The following is a 17,700-nucleotide window of genomic DNA, read 5'->3' as shown; positions in this document are numbered from 1 at the left end:
ATAATCATATTTACGTTTTGAATGTCATAATAACTGTAACGTCACTTTAGGCAAAAGTTGTCTGTATGTATTGCTTGCATAACAGGTGATACGAAAATGTAGACAACCAAGCGTGTTATGCATGCCTCTTTCATAAAAGTTTGCTGGCTGTGAACCAATTTCTTAACTCAATATTGATTTGCGCATGCCTTTACTTTGTGATAAGAAGGACAAATATTACTTAAGAGTTTGATATTGTTAAACATTAATGCTTTCGGGATTGCGATGAACACATCATCCGTTTATAAGTTAAATATGTTTCTTGTCAAAAACATTTTTTTGTAAAGACATGGCTGAAGGCTTCCAAACAAATGTACACGACCAAGTTGGCGGAAGGTCTCCAGACTCGGATCAAACGTGTGCCGACGATAACGTTCCCGGTCGGAAGGGGAAACGTTGTGATCCATGTAGAACCAACGGGAGGTGGAATGATGCGGTGGTGCTGTGTAAAACCTGCCAACAACACCAGTGTGAGGAGTGCACAATGAACCACTCCTTGAATGATATAATGGTTGGACACGATCTACAAGGTTTGGAAGAAGGCCAAAGGAAAATATGCATCAAACACAAGCAGGATGTAAACATATACTGTGTAGACCACGATGAAATGTGCTGTGGACTCTGTGTTGTAATGTACCATAAGCAGTGCACTGAAGTCACAGATATCAAATCAGGTGGGAAATTGTCGCTTTCAAATATTCGTGGATTGTGTGAAAATATTGAAAAAGGTGATGAAAAACGAATCCAAGATTACCACAGCCAGGTTAAGGTCATTCCCGAACAAATTGACATCATGAAGAATGAAATAGATAAACTGTTTGATGATTTCAAGTGCAACGTTGTTCAGAGTACCCTTGATGCAGTCAAGATTGAATCAAAGAAAATAGCTGACGCGAAAATAAATCGAACGGCCATTACTAAAGATACTGATACAACATTAGCTACATACAGTGATGATTCCTGTAGAATGCATCTGTTTACCAAAAAAATAAGACAACACAAAAATACGATTTCCAAACAGGAGTCCGACCAATATGTTCTGGATATCATTTTCGAAATCAACAAGTCATTGCTTTCTGTCGTACACAACGGGGATGCCATCGGTTCACTCCACTTGGAGATGTACTAGCAACTAAAAAAAACAGATATACCATATCATGTTGCATGTTTAAGAGATGACACATTTGCTTATACAAGCTTCAATGAAATCGTATTTTCTGAATTAAGCATAAATAATACAATAAATGTACTACAAACTAAGAAATACTCCCGTCCAAAGAATTCGATATCGATCATATCTGACGAACGTCTCTGTGCATCGACATATGACGACAGGTATCCAGCCTGCATAGTTTCAGCATCTGAAGAGGAAGAATTTGAACCAAAACTAACCGAAAAAAACTATAAATTTGATGAATTTGGAAGCACCACCACTTACATTCCTAACCGTCAAATCGTAGTTGTAAGTGACGCACTGGACAACTCTGTATCTTTCCATGACATTAGCGGTACGCTCTGTGTTACCACAGTTGTGAAAGATGATTGCATCAAATCTCCTCGTGGACTTTGTGTAGGTCCCGGGAACTGTGTGTTTGTGTGTAGTGAGGATACTGACTCTATTGTGCAGCTGTCTCCTACAGGGAGAGTGATTGGTTCATGTAAGGTTGACATGACATTTCCACGGACAGTTGCTGTGTCCAAGGACGGTCAAAAGCTTGTTGTGTCGAACAGCTTGAAAGGACAAACACTACAAGTGTACCAATTAAAATAAATATAAAATATTGATATTCTGCATTGATAAAGAAAAAAAGTTGACTTGTTTTAGCCTGTATCGATCAAGGATCGTATGGTCATTAACTTTCTTGATATCTGAAATCGATGTGCTTTAAATCTAATGAGCAGAGGTAAAGTAAACACGTGTCGTGTTATTTAGTACATGTAGTTAGTTATCGTACTGGATGTAACCTCTAGCGGATCCAGGAAGCGCACCCGGCGCCGCCCCACCCGCTACAATCGTCCAAGTTTACTTTTAATTTCAATACGGGAGAAAACAGTACTAACATGCACCTCAAACGCACCATTTCGGACTAGTAATTGTTAATATTTTCTTTGGGGACCGCCCCATCCCCTTGCCAACACTTTAAACCGAATAAATTACGGTTTTGAGAGAGGGACGCAAACCAAAAGATTGCACCCCCCACGTTACCACCCTCTAACGTCGATTCCTGTATCCTACACGGACACCTGGAATCATATATTTTTTTGTAAATTCTAGTGTCGAGTTGTTGGGTACAAGTACTAAGTTTCGTACTGGTTGAAAGTTCAAACATATTTGTATAATAGATACGCTCATGCTTCTTATTGAATATGTTATGGGTTACTTGTTTAGTTTTAAATGTATAAAAAAACATAGACCATATCAATGTATGTAAATGTAGGGTGTTGCATGTCGAAAACCTCGGTGTAAACCCAACAAGTACTGTACAACGTTAATGTCAATGTGTATATATATATATGGGTCAAATGTAATTGTGTAAACTAGCTGCATGAAGAGGAAGAATTTGAACCAAAACTACCCGAAAAAAACTATAAATTTGATGAATTTGGAAGCGCCACCACTTTCATTCCTAACCGTCAAATCGTAGTTCTGAGTGACGCATTGGACAACTCTGTATCTTTCCATGATGTCAGCGGTACGATCTGTGTTACCACAGTGGTAAAAGATGACAGTATCAAAAATCCTCGTGGACTTAGTGTAGGTCCCGAGGACTGTGTGTTGGTGCAGCTGTCTCCTACAGGGAGGGTTATCGGTTCATGTAAGGTTAACAAGAACTATCCAAGGGCAGTTGCTGTGTCCAAGGACGGTCAAAAGCTGGTCGTGTCGAACAGTTATCCAGGACAAAAACAAATACAAGTGTATCAATTTAAATAAAGGTAAAACATTGACATTCTGTATAAATAAAATAAAAGAATGTCGACTCTTTTTAGCCTGTATCGATCATGGATCGTATGTTTGTTAACTTTCTAATATCTGAACTCAATGTGCTTTAAATCTACGTCTCGTACGTACGTGTGGTGTTATTTAGTTTATGTAGTTAGTTAACGTACTGGATGCATATATGGTGTACAATAGATACACTCGTGCTACTTATTGAATGTGTTATAGATAATTTTTGTAGTTCTAAATGTATTTAAAAACACACCTTATCAGAGTCCGTATATGTAGGGTGTTGCATGTCGTAAACCCCACAAGCAGTGCACCTTAATGTCAATGTTAAAAATAAGTATTAGGGTAAAATGTAAGTGTGAAAACTAGCTGCAAGTCTGATTTCTTGCATGAACTTTATTGTCTTATTTAAACACGCCGCTATTTACCGTATGGTGATAACTATCATATTTGATGGTTATTTCCAGTAGCTTTTTAATTATTAGTAATTAGTTTATCAATAAAGTTCCGTGCCAAAAAAAATAACATATTACCGTATTTTTTTTTGGCACGGAACTTTATTGATAAACTAAAAAATAATGTCACCTTAACAAATTATAAGCTTGATTAACAGTTTGAATTTTGCAAGTATTAGGTACCTGAAACTCCATGTATGATATATATATATATATATATATATATATATATATATATATATATATATATATATATAATAAATATGTTCATATTTAACTGATATAAATTATATAAGTAAAACAGTTAAAAGCTTCAATAAAAGATGCACTGTTACTCCCAAATAAGATGTACCACAATTAATGCAATTGTTTTTATGCACCAAATAGGGTGCATAAATGTCGAAATCAACGGTTTTTAAGAAGGATACAGAGTTGAATTTAAAAGAAAGGTGCAGAAAACACGGTAATTCTATCTCATGAGACGACAGTATATCGCAGTAAATCTTTAAACACTTACCGACCATTACTACTTTTGCGTATTCAGCTTTTAAATACACGGTTACAATCTTGTTATTAATATTTTTCCATAAATGCATTATTAAGGAAGTAGTTAAAGGTTTATCACTCAACATTTATGTTCGTTATACATGCGTATGTATTGCTTTCGAATAAGAGTGTCACTTTAAGTATCTATAAGACTTTCTTAAACTTATTTTTGTAACGTTTCTAAGTAATCGATCAGAACATTTAAATGGTTTATAAGCAGTTTATAAACGTATTATGAAATTGACGTATTTAAGGCACCAACAATTGTTCCTGGAATCACTTCTACCTTGTTACTTGATATATAGTGTTTAAGAATGTTAAAAAGAGCTTTATTAACCTTTTATACCTTAAACATTAACAATCAAACACTTTTTATTAGAAAGGCTTCCATGTTATTTATGTACGAGTACATGTATACTTTGTGTTGTATATTTAGAATAAAAAGTAAAATATCTCTTTTTTGCGTGTATCATTTTTACATAAATTCGACTTGAAATAGGAGTGTATCAAATTATGTTTGAAACAATTAATTTAGTGTTTTTTGTCGCAATGGAACAAAGCGTTTGGTCTGTATTGGCCCAACAATCTGCTTGTTATCCTGCTTGCATCCATAACTTACAGATTTTGTCAGAATATGTGTTTCTATTTTCCCACAAATATATTGAGATGTATATGGTCATGAACTCTGTATCTAACCAAATCAAAAAAGAAGGAGATGGAAAACAGTTTACCAATCAAGCAAAATGTTTATTGACTTTACTATAGTAATTGTGTTCCGGACGAAAGTGATTCTTATTTCACCGGTAGCGGCTTCGAATCCATCTGACGTTTAGCTTTTTGTCAAACCAAATTAAGTTACGTAAAATAATTGATATAAATTAATGATCAAACACGTTTTGGTTGGGTAAGTTAATTGATATAAGATTATAAATCAGTGATTGAACACGTTTGGGTTTTTAATTGCATTTACGTTTCATCTTAATAATAATTTAAAAAAAACTTTTACGTCGATAATGATAACTGTAGCATATTTGACATATTCTACACAGTAACTCTTATAATGGAACGGTAGCAAGTGGAACGTGCGTTTAGGAATCCATCATGTGTTTCCAGTACGGATAGAAATATCCGACCCGAGAGCACGCGCGTAAGCCAGTAACGAGGCTTGCTCCGGACCGAAACAACATGATTGATATTTTTTATTGCATATCTAAAATTATCAATTTGTGGGAAAATTGACGTAGAAAACGTACTTTTGTTCATTTCACCAAAAAGCGCGTGTCGTTGTTTACTGACGCCATAAAGCACTGTAATTTTGAATCACTTTTGACGTCAAATAGTTCCTCTAAAATCGCGTTTTTACGATTATTTACTTATATATTTAATTGCGCTTATTTGAAATGACAGAATATACTTTCCATAAACCATACAATAAAATACATAAGAAGTGGCGCGTTGTTGCGCATGACTTATCTTACATGGGGTGTAAGACGGGTTTTTCCAGCATTGGTCACATGACCGGAACACATGTCCGGTATGCGAGAAAAAAAAAACGGTCTATAACTTCTGTGCGGATAAATTACAAGCTATTTATTTACACCGCTCGCTATTTATTGAATGGTGTCCTTGACAATACGAAACAAAGCAACCATACAAGGAACCATCGGAATTGAAATGGTCAATTCATAGCACATTATTAAACAACCAATGGATTACCCTGACCACCCATGGAAATTGCATCTACGTCGCATGTTAATAATAATTAAAAAGGAGCTTTTAAGTCTATAATGATATCTATAACATGTTTAAAGTGTTTTGCTTTTGTTTACACCCCCATATCGTAAGGGTGTTAGTAACACTAAATAATCCGGGATATTTTGAAGTTAGAATTTTTCTGCGCACCCGCGTAAGTAGCGGGGGATTTCCCTTTAAAATATTATGGCTCTTATGTGTCAATGATCATTTTTAGATGAAAAAGTGTCTTTATATTATCCCCGCCTTTAAAAGCAAATCGTCGGAATTGTACAACATCCAATTTATCATTATCAACAGTACACATTTATGTTTTAACATTCGCTCATGTTTAAACGCGGCCATTGTCACTACTCTGCTAACACAGCGAACCGCTGTTAAATCATTCTGGCTATCAAACTTTATTACGATAAATAACTCTTCACTGTATTAGACGTTGAAAATGCAGAAGTTGTTTCCCATATATTGCTAAGAGCAACGTAGTTGAATAACAATGTATTTTAGTATTTGTTTTTCCTAATACCTCGCACCCCCCCCCCCAACAAATCATAGATTATTTTCCTTATATCTCGCAGAGAGCCAAATCAACATACAAAAATAGTCCTGCCACTCTCAAGGACAAAATCTCACTAAGGGCCACATCATCATAAAAGCAAATGATGTAAATAAATAGACCTAATGTGGCGGTGTGGAGATATTGCAGGGCATCTTCACATGAAGGAGTATGCAGATGGAGAGTGCGGCATTTATTTTATTGCTTTTTACATCCAGTGTTGGTCCAGACGGGGCCCCAATGGTGAACAATGTGTAATCATTTAAGGGTGACCAAAGTCCGGCATGGCTCAATGACGGCTTCAATAACATCCTTCTGAGAGAAGTACCCAAGGAGAGATTTGGTGAGATGCATTTCTACATAATGGCATATTAAATTTGTAATTGTTTGTATTTTAGTAAACTGGCCGTTTGTCTCTAGTTGAGAATAATTTAAGTTTCGAGAACACCTTACCATTATGATTTCTATACGTCTGTTTCTGCACCAGACCATTGACTTGGTTATCATATCAGGCGCGAGACCACAGTTATTTTTACTATATGTTTCATATAGACACTAACCTGGCTTTTGACTTTATACACACCCCAATTGAAAAACAAGTACATGGCATCTCCAGAACAATTCAAGGCATAAAATATAATCACAAGAAAACACCATGTTGACCATTGACCCGACTGTCAAAATTGAGTTCAAATACATAACCTTCCGCAAAGGAGTCAATCGGCTAGAAACGACTAATTTTCAGACTTCCACAAGCTATGATTTTTCCAATATTTATACTGAAAACTATCAATTTCTGCAATAGGGTGTCAAATTCAGTCAAGTTCTCTGCAAAACGAACTTTTTTTGCTTCATTTTCATTCAATTTAATAAAATATTGATACTCTTTTTTCTGTATTAACATCCGGATCTTGGTCAACAAGGGGCAGATAACTGTGGTCTTGAGCCATATTGGTGAATATATGGGTTTATATTTTATCATACAATATACACCTGTTTCCCCCAATAAAGATGGCTTGGATATCGCCTGGGAGACCTGCTGGTCTACTACTAGAACTTCACATACTTCACAGAGGTGTCTCTTAATTCGTGCGTTCATCTGTCCGTCAGCAATGACCTTTATGACACGTCCTTGCTTCAAGCTTCACGCTGTGAGGTTCTGCAGATGAGAGTTAAAGTAAAATTGTTTATATTAAAACAAAAATCATGTTCTTCCAAAAGGCAGTACTTTATAATATATCCAGGGCGTATAACGCCATTCAATGAATATTAATGAAGCTCCTCATCAGTATCAAACGAAACACAGTAACTCTTTAGGTTGTCAAATTTCGCACGTTGAAACTGTGCATGACGTCAACGTCATTGATATTTCATCCGGTTATGAACGTTCTGCAATATTTAAAATGACTGAACCCGAATGTAAAGAATAATTTTTTTTATTCTTGGAAGCATATTGCATCAGATACCAAGCCAGATTTCCCGACTATGAAAACTGTCATGTAAATTCATGTAAAGTAGTTCTAGTAAGTAGCATTTAATATTAGATATATGGGTCTAAGTTTGAGAAACGGTCTCAGAAATGCAGATTTTAGATTGTTACAAAATTTAATCAATATTATATTATTTTCAGGAATTGGTTTGTAGATGATTGTTGTTTTTTGTTTCATTTGATTAATATTCTGAACAATTTACTATTGCCGTTTTGATTTATATATAGTTATTTTACAATATATTTGTTTTGGCGGTTTTCATACGTAAAACTTGTTCATTCCTGGTAGATATAATTTGCACTTGTATTTTCATTGCTGGTGTGTTTTTGTTTGTTTTTTTGAGTGCTGGGTAAGTTATTTCCAATATGAATATAAACAACTACAGAAACAAGCGCAGTAGTCGAAAGTTTTGACATTAACCCTGTTAAATGGCACAGGATAAATGCCAAAGACAAGTCCACAAAAACAAACAATCACAAACCAGCAACATGGAACCACATCAAAAAAAACCCACAAACAACACAGTACATATATCCATATAAAAAACTAGGATTGCTTATCAAGGATTGTAAGGGACCGCCTTGGAACGGCCAGTAACATGTAAATTTACTGGGGGGGGGGGGTATACCCTGGTGTATACCCTTCCCTTTGACATTGACACTACCTCTAAACTAACACTATATTATGTACATTTTCGTTTCATTGAAGTTTAGACTAACTTTGTAATTTTTCATAAAATGCATGTTCTATAATTAGCAAACTATCAAAAAATGTTTTGGCGTTAACTCTGTGTTTGAGTTAACAGTTAGAATTATAACGTGTTCAAAATATACTAGTATTATGCTTTAAGTAATTCCATGTTTCTTGTTTGTGGTTTTATGTTTTATGTCTTTGGCGTTTACCCAGTGCCATTAAACCGGGGTTATGTTTAAACTTTTTTTCTACTGAGCTTGTTTCTGTAGCTTCTCGCATAAATATGGTTAAAGATTGGTAGAATGTACTTTTTTAGCATAAATGGGTCGATATGACAGAGTCGCATGTATTTAACCATATATTTTGTAAGAACATACTGACAATCTTTAGTTTTTAAGTGGTCTACCAATAAAGTGGAAACTTTCCATTTACAAGGCTAGCCCTTGTTTACATCGTAAGTGGTCAACATTAAAATTAAATTGTGCAAACTTCCACTTAACTATTTATTTATGCCGCTTCACCTGCTTGAAATGAAACCACTAAATATCAATTAACGTTAAGTTGTAACTATACATGATATAAGTAAATTTTATATATTGATTTGTTTTATGTTTATACTAGTTTAGTTTAAACCTTGTATGATGATGTGTAAGTGATGCTGGAGGATAAGACATCATACATAGTTGTTGCATAATTTGGACAGATAGAATTTAAATAGTTCACATGTTTCAGTGCACAGCTGTTGTCAACAAAAGAGCAGATGACGAGGTGAAGTAAAGGAATAAGAAGATAAAAAAGGACACGGGCAATGGTGATAATGAATTGATTGTGAAAGTGACAAAAGGGACAAAACTAATTCGTAGTGACATGGTTCTTACTTGCTGCAACAATAGTCTTGAAAATTGAAAACATATTTCATTGAGATAGTCTTATTTTATCTGACTTGAATAAATGCTTAAATACAAAAGTCAAAGAAATGTAGCTGACTATTGCGAATATAAAAATGGACCTTTTACATTAATAAAACGGTTTCAGATGGACAAAATAATAAAAATTATTATTCAGATGGGCTGTTCATTTCATAACAGAGGTATTCAGTGATTAAATCATGAATGTGCATAAAATCATATGTATTTGTATCCTCATGACCCTGCATAGTCATTTTTTAGTTGTATTTAGGATACTACAAGAGATGAAGCATAATTCACAAACTAGTGTTTCTTGTAAAGAAAGAGTTTGTAAATTGAATAGTAATTTTAATATATACGAGCGTATGCAACTAATAGCAATCTTAAATCACCATCTCAAGTCCCTGTTAGTCATGTCAAATTTTAACTTTCAAACCCTGCAAGTTTAGTGCCTTACTGAAACATATGTATAATGATCAAAAGTTGGACAAGAGCTTTTTTAGCAGTTTATTTATTCCGATTTACCAAACCACTCCTATCTCGAGTATAAAACATTAAATGTCGAGTCATTTTGTAGAACGCTTATGTCTAGTGGCGTGATCGTAAGGAATTCCCCCTATTTGTTCCATAAAAGCGAGTTTATACCTGCAATATTCCTCTACAGAATATCTGACAAGGTTGGGATTGACTGAATGAAGAGTTTATTGAACAAAAGCATTGAAAATGTTTGTTTTGTTGCCATCTGAGTGTCAATTTCGTACCAAAGTGTATAATGCATTATATATTTTTTCCTATTCATATACCACGATCATTTTGTATGACGAGCATATAAACCATTTTGATCATCTTATAGCCAAATAGAGCCTCATACCATTACATTTGTTGTGTACATATAACGTTTTTTGTCATCAGTTAAAGCTAGTCAAGCAATTGTCTAGCATTGGATCGTTGTCGGCAGCATCAACAGTGTGTTGGAGTACGAAACATTCCAGATATCCAAATGTAACTTGGTACACATATTACCTGAGATAATATGTAAAATAAAAGCAAAGACCATAAATCTGGTTTTAATAATTGTAGAGTTATGCCCCTGTTTGATTGAAAAACAATATACGAGTGTTTGCGTTAGCTCTGCAGTGTTGATCCGTCTGAAATATTCCTGCATCCGTCATCAATATTTTGGTTTTGTGTACGCTCATTTCATGCTGTACTTTAAGTATTACTAAGGTGTATTTTTACTTATAACTATGAGTTTATATGTTTATGTGTTCTTTATAAAGGTATAATCATGTACAAATTCTGATTCATTGATTTGTGTCATACTTGCTACATATACCTTAGTCCTCAAGTTATGTATCATGTCTTGTTCCATATATCAAAATGTTTTGAATTCACGTTAAGTGTACTCTACTTAAGTGACTATTTAGAGTCATTGTGATTTATAATGATAATACATAGCTTTACTTGCATGTAACCGAGAATTCCATCATAATCCTGAAAACTATGTTGATAAACATGATGTATCAACATTACTTTGATTGAGGTACTTAAAGTGCTGTTTCGTTAGAATTTTAGAAAAATATACAATCATTTATGTAAATACGGGTTCCAATAACCAAGATATTTCAGGAAAGTAATGTAATTTGCTAGAAAAAGTATAAAAGTATTAGAGTGTTAATACTATATTTTTACCAATGATTAGAGTGTTCTGAAATTCATTTGTGTGCTGCTTAATTTGAGAATGTTTATGCTTATTGAGAGCCATAGTTATGTATAACAAATTGTGTAAGATAATACATTTGTGTTTATAAGTTGAAAGTTAACACTTGAAGTTTGTTACAGGTGTTTATGTTTATTATTGTCTAGACATGTTTTGAATGTTTTAATGGCTTTAACATGTTGTTTTATAGAGCTCTTTCAAAGGAAACAAAACACAACATTTATAAAAGGCATATTGATTCTGTTTAAAACCACTATGCTTCATATTTTAATATCTCACATTATGTGAAGTATAATGTATATCATAGATAAAGTTGAATCTTTTGTGAACAGCGGTGTCGAGCAACAATTTTAATCTTCGAATGCAATACAGGCATTGCAGTAACTCTTATTTTCTACCTTTCATGATATTTTCTTGTTAATAAGTGATAAATTATTGAGCGTTTGCACATATCATATAGTAAAACACACTTTGTATTTAAATATGTTTGTATTTCAATATTGTTGTATGAAACCAAGGATAATGTAATTATGTTCCTTATAGATTGTTCACCATTGAACTATCTTTTCTTAAAAGGTAATTAAGGAATTGAAAAGGTATTCATAGTGTGCCGTATACCATTTCAGACTAACAACCTCAATGATATGTCATTCGATATGCCACTGAATAATGCTTACGTGCAATAATGAAAGGCAAATAAAGGTAATTGAAATATCATCAGCTCGCAAACCCTGTATCTAAGAGCTATAAATATTTACTCAGTGTCTTGTCGATATGGAAAAAAATGTTTTACCCTTTTAAAATAGAAACCATGTTTTAAAGATACACTATCACACATAAACTGTTTTGACCTATTTTCTTGTCCAAGAATCAGCTCATTTTGGCATCAGTGCCTTCAATTTAGTCAAATACGATAACTTACATTGGTATTTGCCCTACATTGTCAGCCAATCAGGGGCGCTAGATTTTTAAAAAGTTCAGTTTATTATTTATGTCAGAAGAATCGTTACTTATTGCTGAAGACATCTCTTCATGAATAAGTAAATTGCTATAACTGCGCATGCGCATATATTCACGCCTACTGTTTGCATGTGCAAAGGCGCGATTTCAGCGTCAACGCTGATTTAAATGACGTCACACTATCTTGCAGTGATTAACAGGTCTTTTTGACAGGCGCACGGATTCAGTTTAAAGCTGATTATATTTGGGAGGCGCTTACACTAAGTCGGTTAGAATCTATTAAGCTTCCCTAGGTTAATTATTCACGAAGAAATTACTTAACAAACTCTAACCTATACATAAAACAGATCTCGATTTTTTGGTGAACTGCCGGAAAAAATCATATTTCTTAAAGCTATTAACGCTTTGAGCCATTCCAAGACAAACATTAAAAGTTGTCGAAACAATCAATCTGTGAGAGTGCAGCTTTAATTGTGACCATGTAATAAATTATAATATTTTACAGATGAATTAAAACCAATTGCATTATCATTGAGATTGACTTTACTGATTTTAAAACATGTAAATAATGCGTGGTAACCAATGGTGATATGAAGCGAAATTTTCAAGAACATTTAGTTATAATTCAAGTGAATACCTACCTGATTGGTAATCAGTATACAGCAGTAGAACGCCCTATCTTAATAATGCTCTCATATCTGGTATAAATATGCATGTTTGATTATTAACCAAATATTTTGGTGTTGTTGTTGTTAATCTTAATCCAGATATTATACATCAACACCACTGGATAGTTTACACTTTATTCAGACTTCACAATAAGTAGTCACGCAGATATATTTCACACTGATGTTGCTTAGCATGTTCATAACGTCATGACGTCACAATGACGTCACCTAATGTTGTTTCTAAAGGAAGAGTATTCTAACTTAAAACAGAGTTGTAGAACATGAAATTAACATTCATTATATTTTCTTTTCTTTTCTTCTTTCTGATTTTTATCTATTTAATTATCAGAAATAAATATTTTAGAAATAATTCAAATTTAAATTAATATGATAAAATGAATATTAACACAGTCTATATAAATTCTTCTGAAAATCGGCGTCCATGGAACACTTCTAGCAGATTGAAACCGGAAGCTCCTCCTTTGGTCATGCAGTCTGCAAGGTGGTATTTACCCGGACACCAACGTATCTCCTTTACTTCATTCCTGGACAGAGAATCACTGATGGCTGCTATGTCGACACGCAGGCGCTTGTCATCAACTAACTTGGTGGAATGCACAGCATCAATGACACTCTTGTTGTCGACATGAGCAATTATTGGTATAGTGTTTCTTTGAAGCTTCATAATGTCCTCTAGCATCTGTCTATAGTAATAGCCACATTCAAGACCTTCTTGTAGACTGAGTGCCTCAGCAGCAATTGTTGACCGAACAACCCTTTTAATCTTGTTTGTACGCCAATCAAGTGGGCAACATTTTCCCTGGTTGTCAGCTAACCACACAACAAAGGCTGCAGTACTTCCAGTCCCATTGTTGATGTTACACAGAGAAGCATCTGTGAATACCACGATTCTCCAGTCACCGACATTTCTGCTAAGTCTTGGGAATGAAATAATCGATTTTACATCTTTCAATCTGTTGACTGTTTTTACAGCCCTTGACAAATCACCTACAGTTGCTTGTTTTAACTTGGTACTCAAATCTATGAGTTCAAATGCCATGTCCGGTCTAGTTCCCTGTACAGCCCAGTTGATCTGACCAAAGATTTGTCTGTAACTAGTTTGTTCTTCAGCTGTAAGAAAATCTTCTTTCTGCTGCACCCGCTTTGTATCTAAAGTTTGGCTCTTTATATTTCCTACATACCTTGATTGGTCAAGAAAAATTTCTCTGGACTGTTGCATGACTTTGAATCCAATATAATTAAAACTTCCTTCCTCTACTTTTCCCGCTACAAATCTTTTTCGCAGACTTGTCATAATTCTTTCAAGGCATTCATCTCCAGCATGCAAAAAAATCGTCAACGTGGCAACATATGATTCCGCTCAACTTTCCATTTGTATGCAAAAGGAACATTGCAGGATCCATTTTAGAAATTTGGCATCCGAGTTTCAGTACTTCTCCCTTTACACTCAGATAAAACTGTCTTGCACCATCCTTAAGTCCATACAATCCATGACGTAACTTCCAGACAATTCCATCAGCATTTTCGCAGTCCTTTGGCGGCTTTATGTAAACATCTCTCTTTATCTCTTGACCTGGTAAAAATGCTGATTTAATGTCGGTGGTCTTAACAATCCAGTTGTTGATGGACGCAGAAGAAATGTTCTCATGGCTCCTTTTCCCACTGTCGGACTGTCACATTGCATTGAAAATTCTTCTTCGAAACCCCTAACAACAAGGCGAGCTTTTGTCTGTTCATTCTTTGTAGTTATGACCCACCTAGTTGATAAAGTACTTTGGCCACAATCTTTCACCTCCTCATATGTGCTGCATTGTCTCAATTTCTGTAACTGTGCAATTTTTGCCTCTGAGACATTTTCATTAACATTACTGTTCTTCAACACTAGATGCACATCATCAGTCAGATGTCCCCATTCAACTTGATCCAAATTGATACTCTTTTTCTCTTTACTTTCATCTTCCATAATGTTGTACCAGTGTTTGTTATTTCCTGTTGCCTTTCCTGCCCTCCCAAGAACCTTTGCATGGATCCATACATCAGTGTCTGGTTCTTTATACTGAATATTATCATTGGGTTTCAGTATTTTTCTATCCTTTCTGGTATCTTGTGTCTGTCTTTCTCAGCCTAACACTACTGGTGTCTCCTCTAACCTTGTTTGTATGTCATCATTCAATTGTTCGGATGGTAATTCTTCAGAAATCATTTGTTGATCACTTGTGATCTTCATTTCTGGCTGAGCATGGTTTCGTCCTGCATCTAAACTCTGATTCTCACTGACATCATTTTCTCCTCCATTGTCCAAAAAATTGTTCACCTTTTGTAGTCTATTGGGGGATACACGTACAAACACTGCTCCATGTCGCACAAACACCACTTTCCCATCTTGGAAAACTACTTTTCCTGGTCTAAGCCAATGTTCTCGACCCTCTCTCTTGTAAAATACACGGTCTCCATGTTCAAACAACTGTTCCGAAGCTCTTACCTTATTTCTGAGTGCTCTTCTTACTCTTTCATCAGCTTCAGACTGTATAAAAGCCCTTCGAGTTGCATGCAATACATTCAAATGCTTTGCAAACTCTTCACTGCTTGTGGATCCTTGTAATGCTGGCAAATTCTCACTCATGATGTTTGGAATGTTGGGGTTCTGGCAAAAAAGACAAGTTGGTGGCTGCTGTAACCGTTCCACATTTGCAAAGAGTTCCTCGCCATGTTTGCCCATGATAGGAGTGTCTGCAAATTTACCTTTGTGTTATCTGCATGAAGCTTGGTCAACATCATATCAGTAATTGCATGCACTCTTTCACACAATCCATTTTGAAACGGACTATCAGCTGATGTGGTACATAACTGAATGTTCATTATGGATGTAATTTCCCTTAAGTCGTCCGAGTTGAATTCCCCCCATTGTCTGTCATCAAAGATCCCATCACTCCAAATTTCCCAACCCATTCCTTCATTAATGCGTCTATGATATTACACGGCTTCTTTCTGTCTACAAAAATAGACAAAGTATATCTTGACCACATGTCTATGATGTGTAAAATCCACCGCCCATTCCATTGTTTTAGGTCCATTGCAACCTTTTCGTTGAACTTGGAGGCCATTGGCATACCTACTACTGGCCTTGAAGGAGTCTTGGCATATACTTTGCAAAGTTCACATCTGTTTTCAATTTGGTCAAGATCTTCTTCATAATCGTTTTTCCATATCCCCGCATCCTTCAAAAGTGCTGCCAACCTTTTCTTTGGAGGATGTGCAAATTGTCGATGCAGTTTCAGAAGAGTTTTGTATCTCTCTTGTGTGTTCAAATTCTCGAGCTTGACTGCAAACACTTTTTCTACCAGAACTTCCACTGTTTTATCTATCGGAATGCAGTAATGACCTGATGTTGTTAAGTTCAGCGCTACCTCCTGCCCCATAATTGTTGCCGTATCATTTTCAAGATCCATTTTTATTGCTGCTGTCTTCATTGCAGTGCGGGAGAGTAGTAGAGGAATGTCTGATTTTACGACATCAGTTTTTATGGTGACCGCTTTTCCAGCAAATACAGCAGATATTCTAAACTCACCTTTTGATTTCAGGCAGGTCCCCCCTCCGAATTTAAACATTCTCTGACCTTCTGATTGCAACACTTTCTCTCTGTCTGTCTTGTCCAAAGATGCTATATAGTTGTCCATCCAACTGCTTCCACATACCGTACTGCTACAAGCACTATCTAGGACTGCACAGTTTCGAGCATCAACCCCCAGGCGTCTGACCTCGTTTTTACCATACCCTGTAAATAGAACAGCGTGTTCTTCTTCAACCGCATGAACTCTCTTCATATTTTCCCAACTATCTGGGCATGCAGATAATAAATGTCTAAAAGACCCACATGATTTGCATGTCAATGGTCTACCATCTGGTACTGTGGGATTCATGCTCTTTATCAATCCCTTCTTTCTATTTTCCGTGGCAAACTCTCCTCTCTGGTTCTCTCTCCCATTAGATTTTCCCAGTTTTCCTCGCTGCCAAATGCTTCCTCTCTCACTACTGTAATTACCCTGATAGCCTTTATAGCCACTCCGAGTTTTTGAATACCCGGCTGCAAGCAGAGCCTCTTCGTTGGCTGCCAGAAATGCCGGTTCTAGCTTGATACTTGCGTGGCTGTTTAATGATTCATTTTCATTGCCCTTGAATTTTTTAAGAGACTTCTTGGCTTCCTCATAAAGTGTCTTCTTATTGTCATAGTTCATACCAGTTAGTACTAGCAACTTCTCCTCCTTTGAAATGTTAGCCTTCCTTAGTAGCTTGAAAGCCAGTATCTCAGTAGGCAGTGTCATATTCTTCATTTCTATCTTTCGATACTTAGAGTCAAACATAGCCACAAATTCATTGATAGATTGTCCTTCTAACCTTTTTAAGTCTTCAAAGTCCTCAAATTTCTCCAGACTGTCAGTTAGGTCATCCTTAGGCAAGATGCTGATCCAGGAAATTAATTAGAACATTTAAACCGTCATACCCTTTTAATTCATCCAATCTAAGTTGGTCAAAAACTTTTTCCCGAATTTGTGATTCATCATTTTCAGGAAGTGTTAATGCCACAACAATGCCTTGTTTTTCTTTGCTTAATTCTGTGATTTCTTTCCATGCCAAAAGCTCTAACTTAAATCTTTCATAGTTCTTTTCTTTTCCAAATACTGGGGGATTTATCCTAGTTGTCATGCTGAATTCCCTACTTGGAAGCTTAATTCTCTGCTGAAACTCCAAAATCACACCACACTACATTGATTTCCTCCATGGATTCTTTAATACGCCTCTGCTACCATTGTTAATCTTAATCCAGATATTATACACCAACACCACTGGATATTTTACACTTTATTCAGACTTCACAATAAGTAGTCACGCAGATATATTTTAGACTGATGTTGCTTAGCATGTTCATGATGTCATGACGTCACAATGA

At 35.5% G+C, this 17,700-nt stretch overlaps 1 protein-coding gene across 1 annotated transcript; it reads left to right on the top strand.

The window, feature by feature from the left end:
• The first annotated feature begins 328 nt into the window (after nt 1–328).
• LOC128219366 (uncharacterized) lies at nt 329–1,168 on the top strand. The gene has a single exon (XM_052927174.1). It carries the CDS (start codon nt 329–331, stop codon nt 1,166–1,168), a length of 840 nt encoding a protein of 279 aa, XP_052783134.1.
• Nucleotides 1,169–17,700: the final 16,532 nt, after the last annotated feature.

The sequence above is a fragment of the Mya arenaria genome, chromosome 15 (assembly GCF_026914265.1).
Source record: "Mya arenaria isolate MELC-2E11 chromosome 15, ASM2691426v1".
Taxonomy (NCBI): Eukaryota; Metazoa; Mollusca; class Bivalvia; order Myida; family Myidae; genus Mya; species Mya arenaria.
Note: the sequence above shows the minus strand (reverse complement) of the source record. Positions and strands in the feature narration are given on the sequence as shown.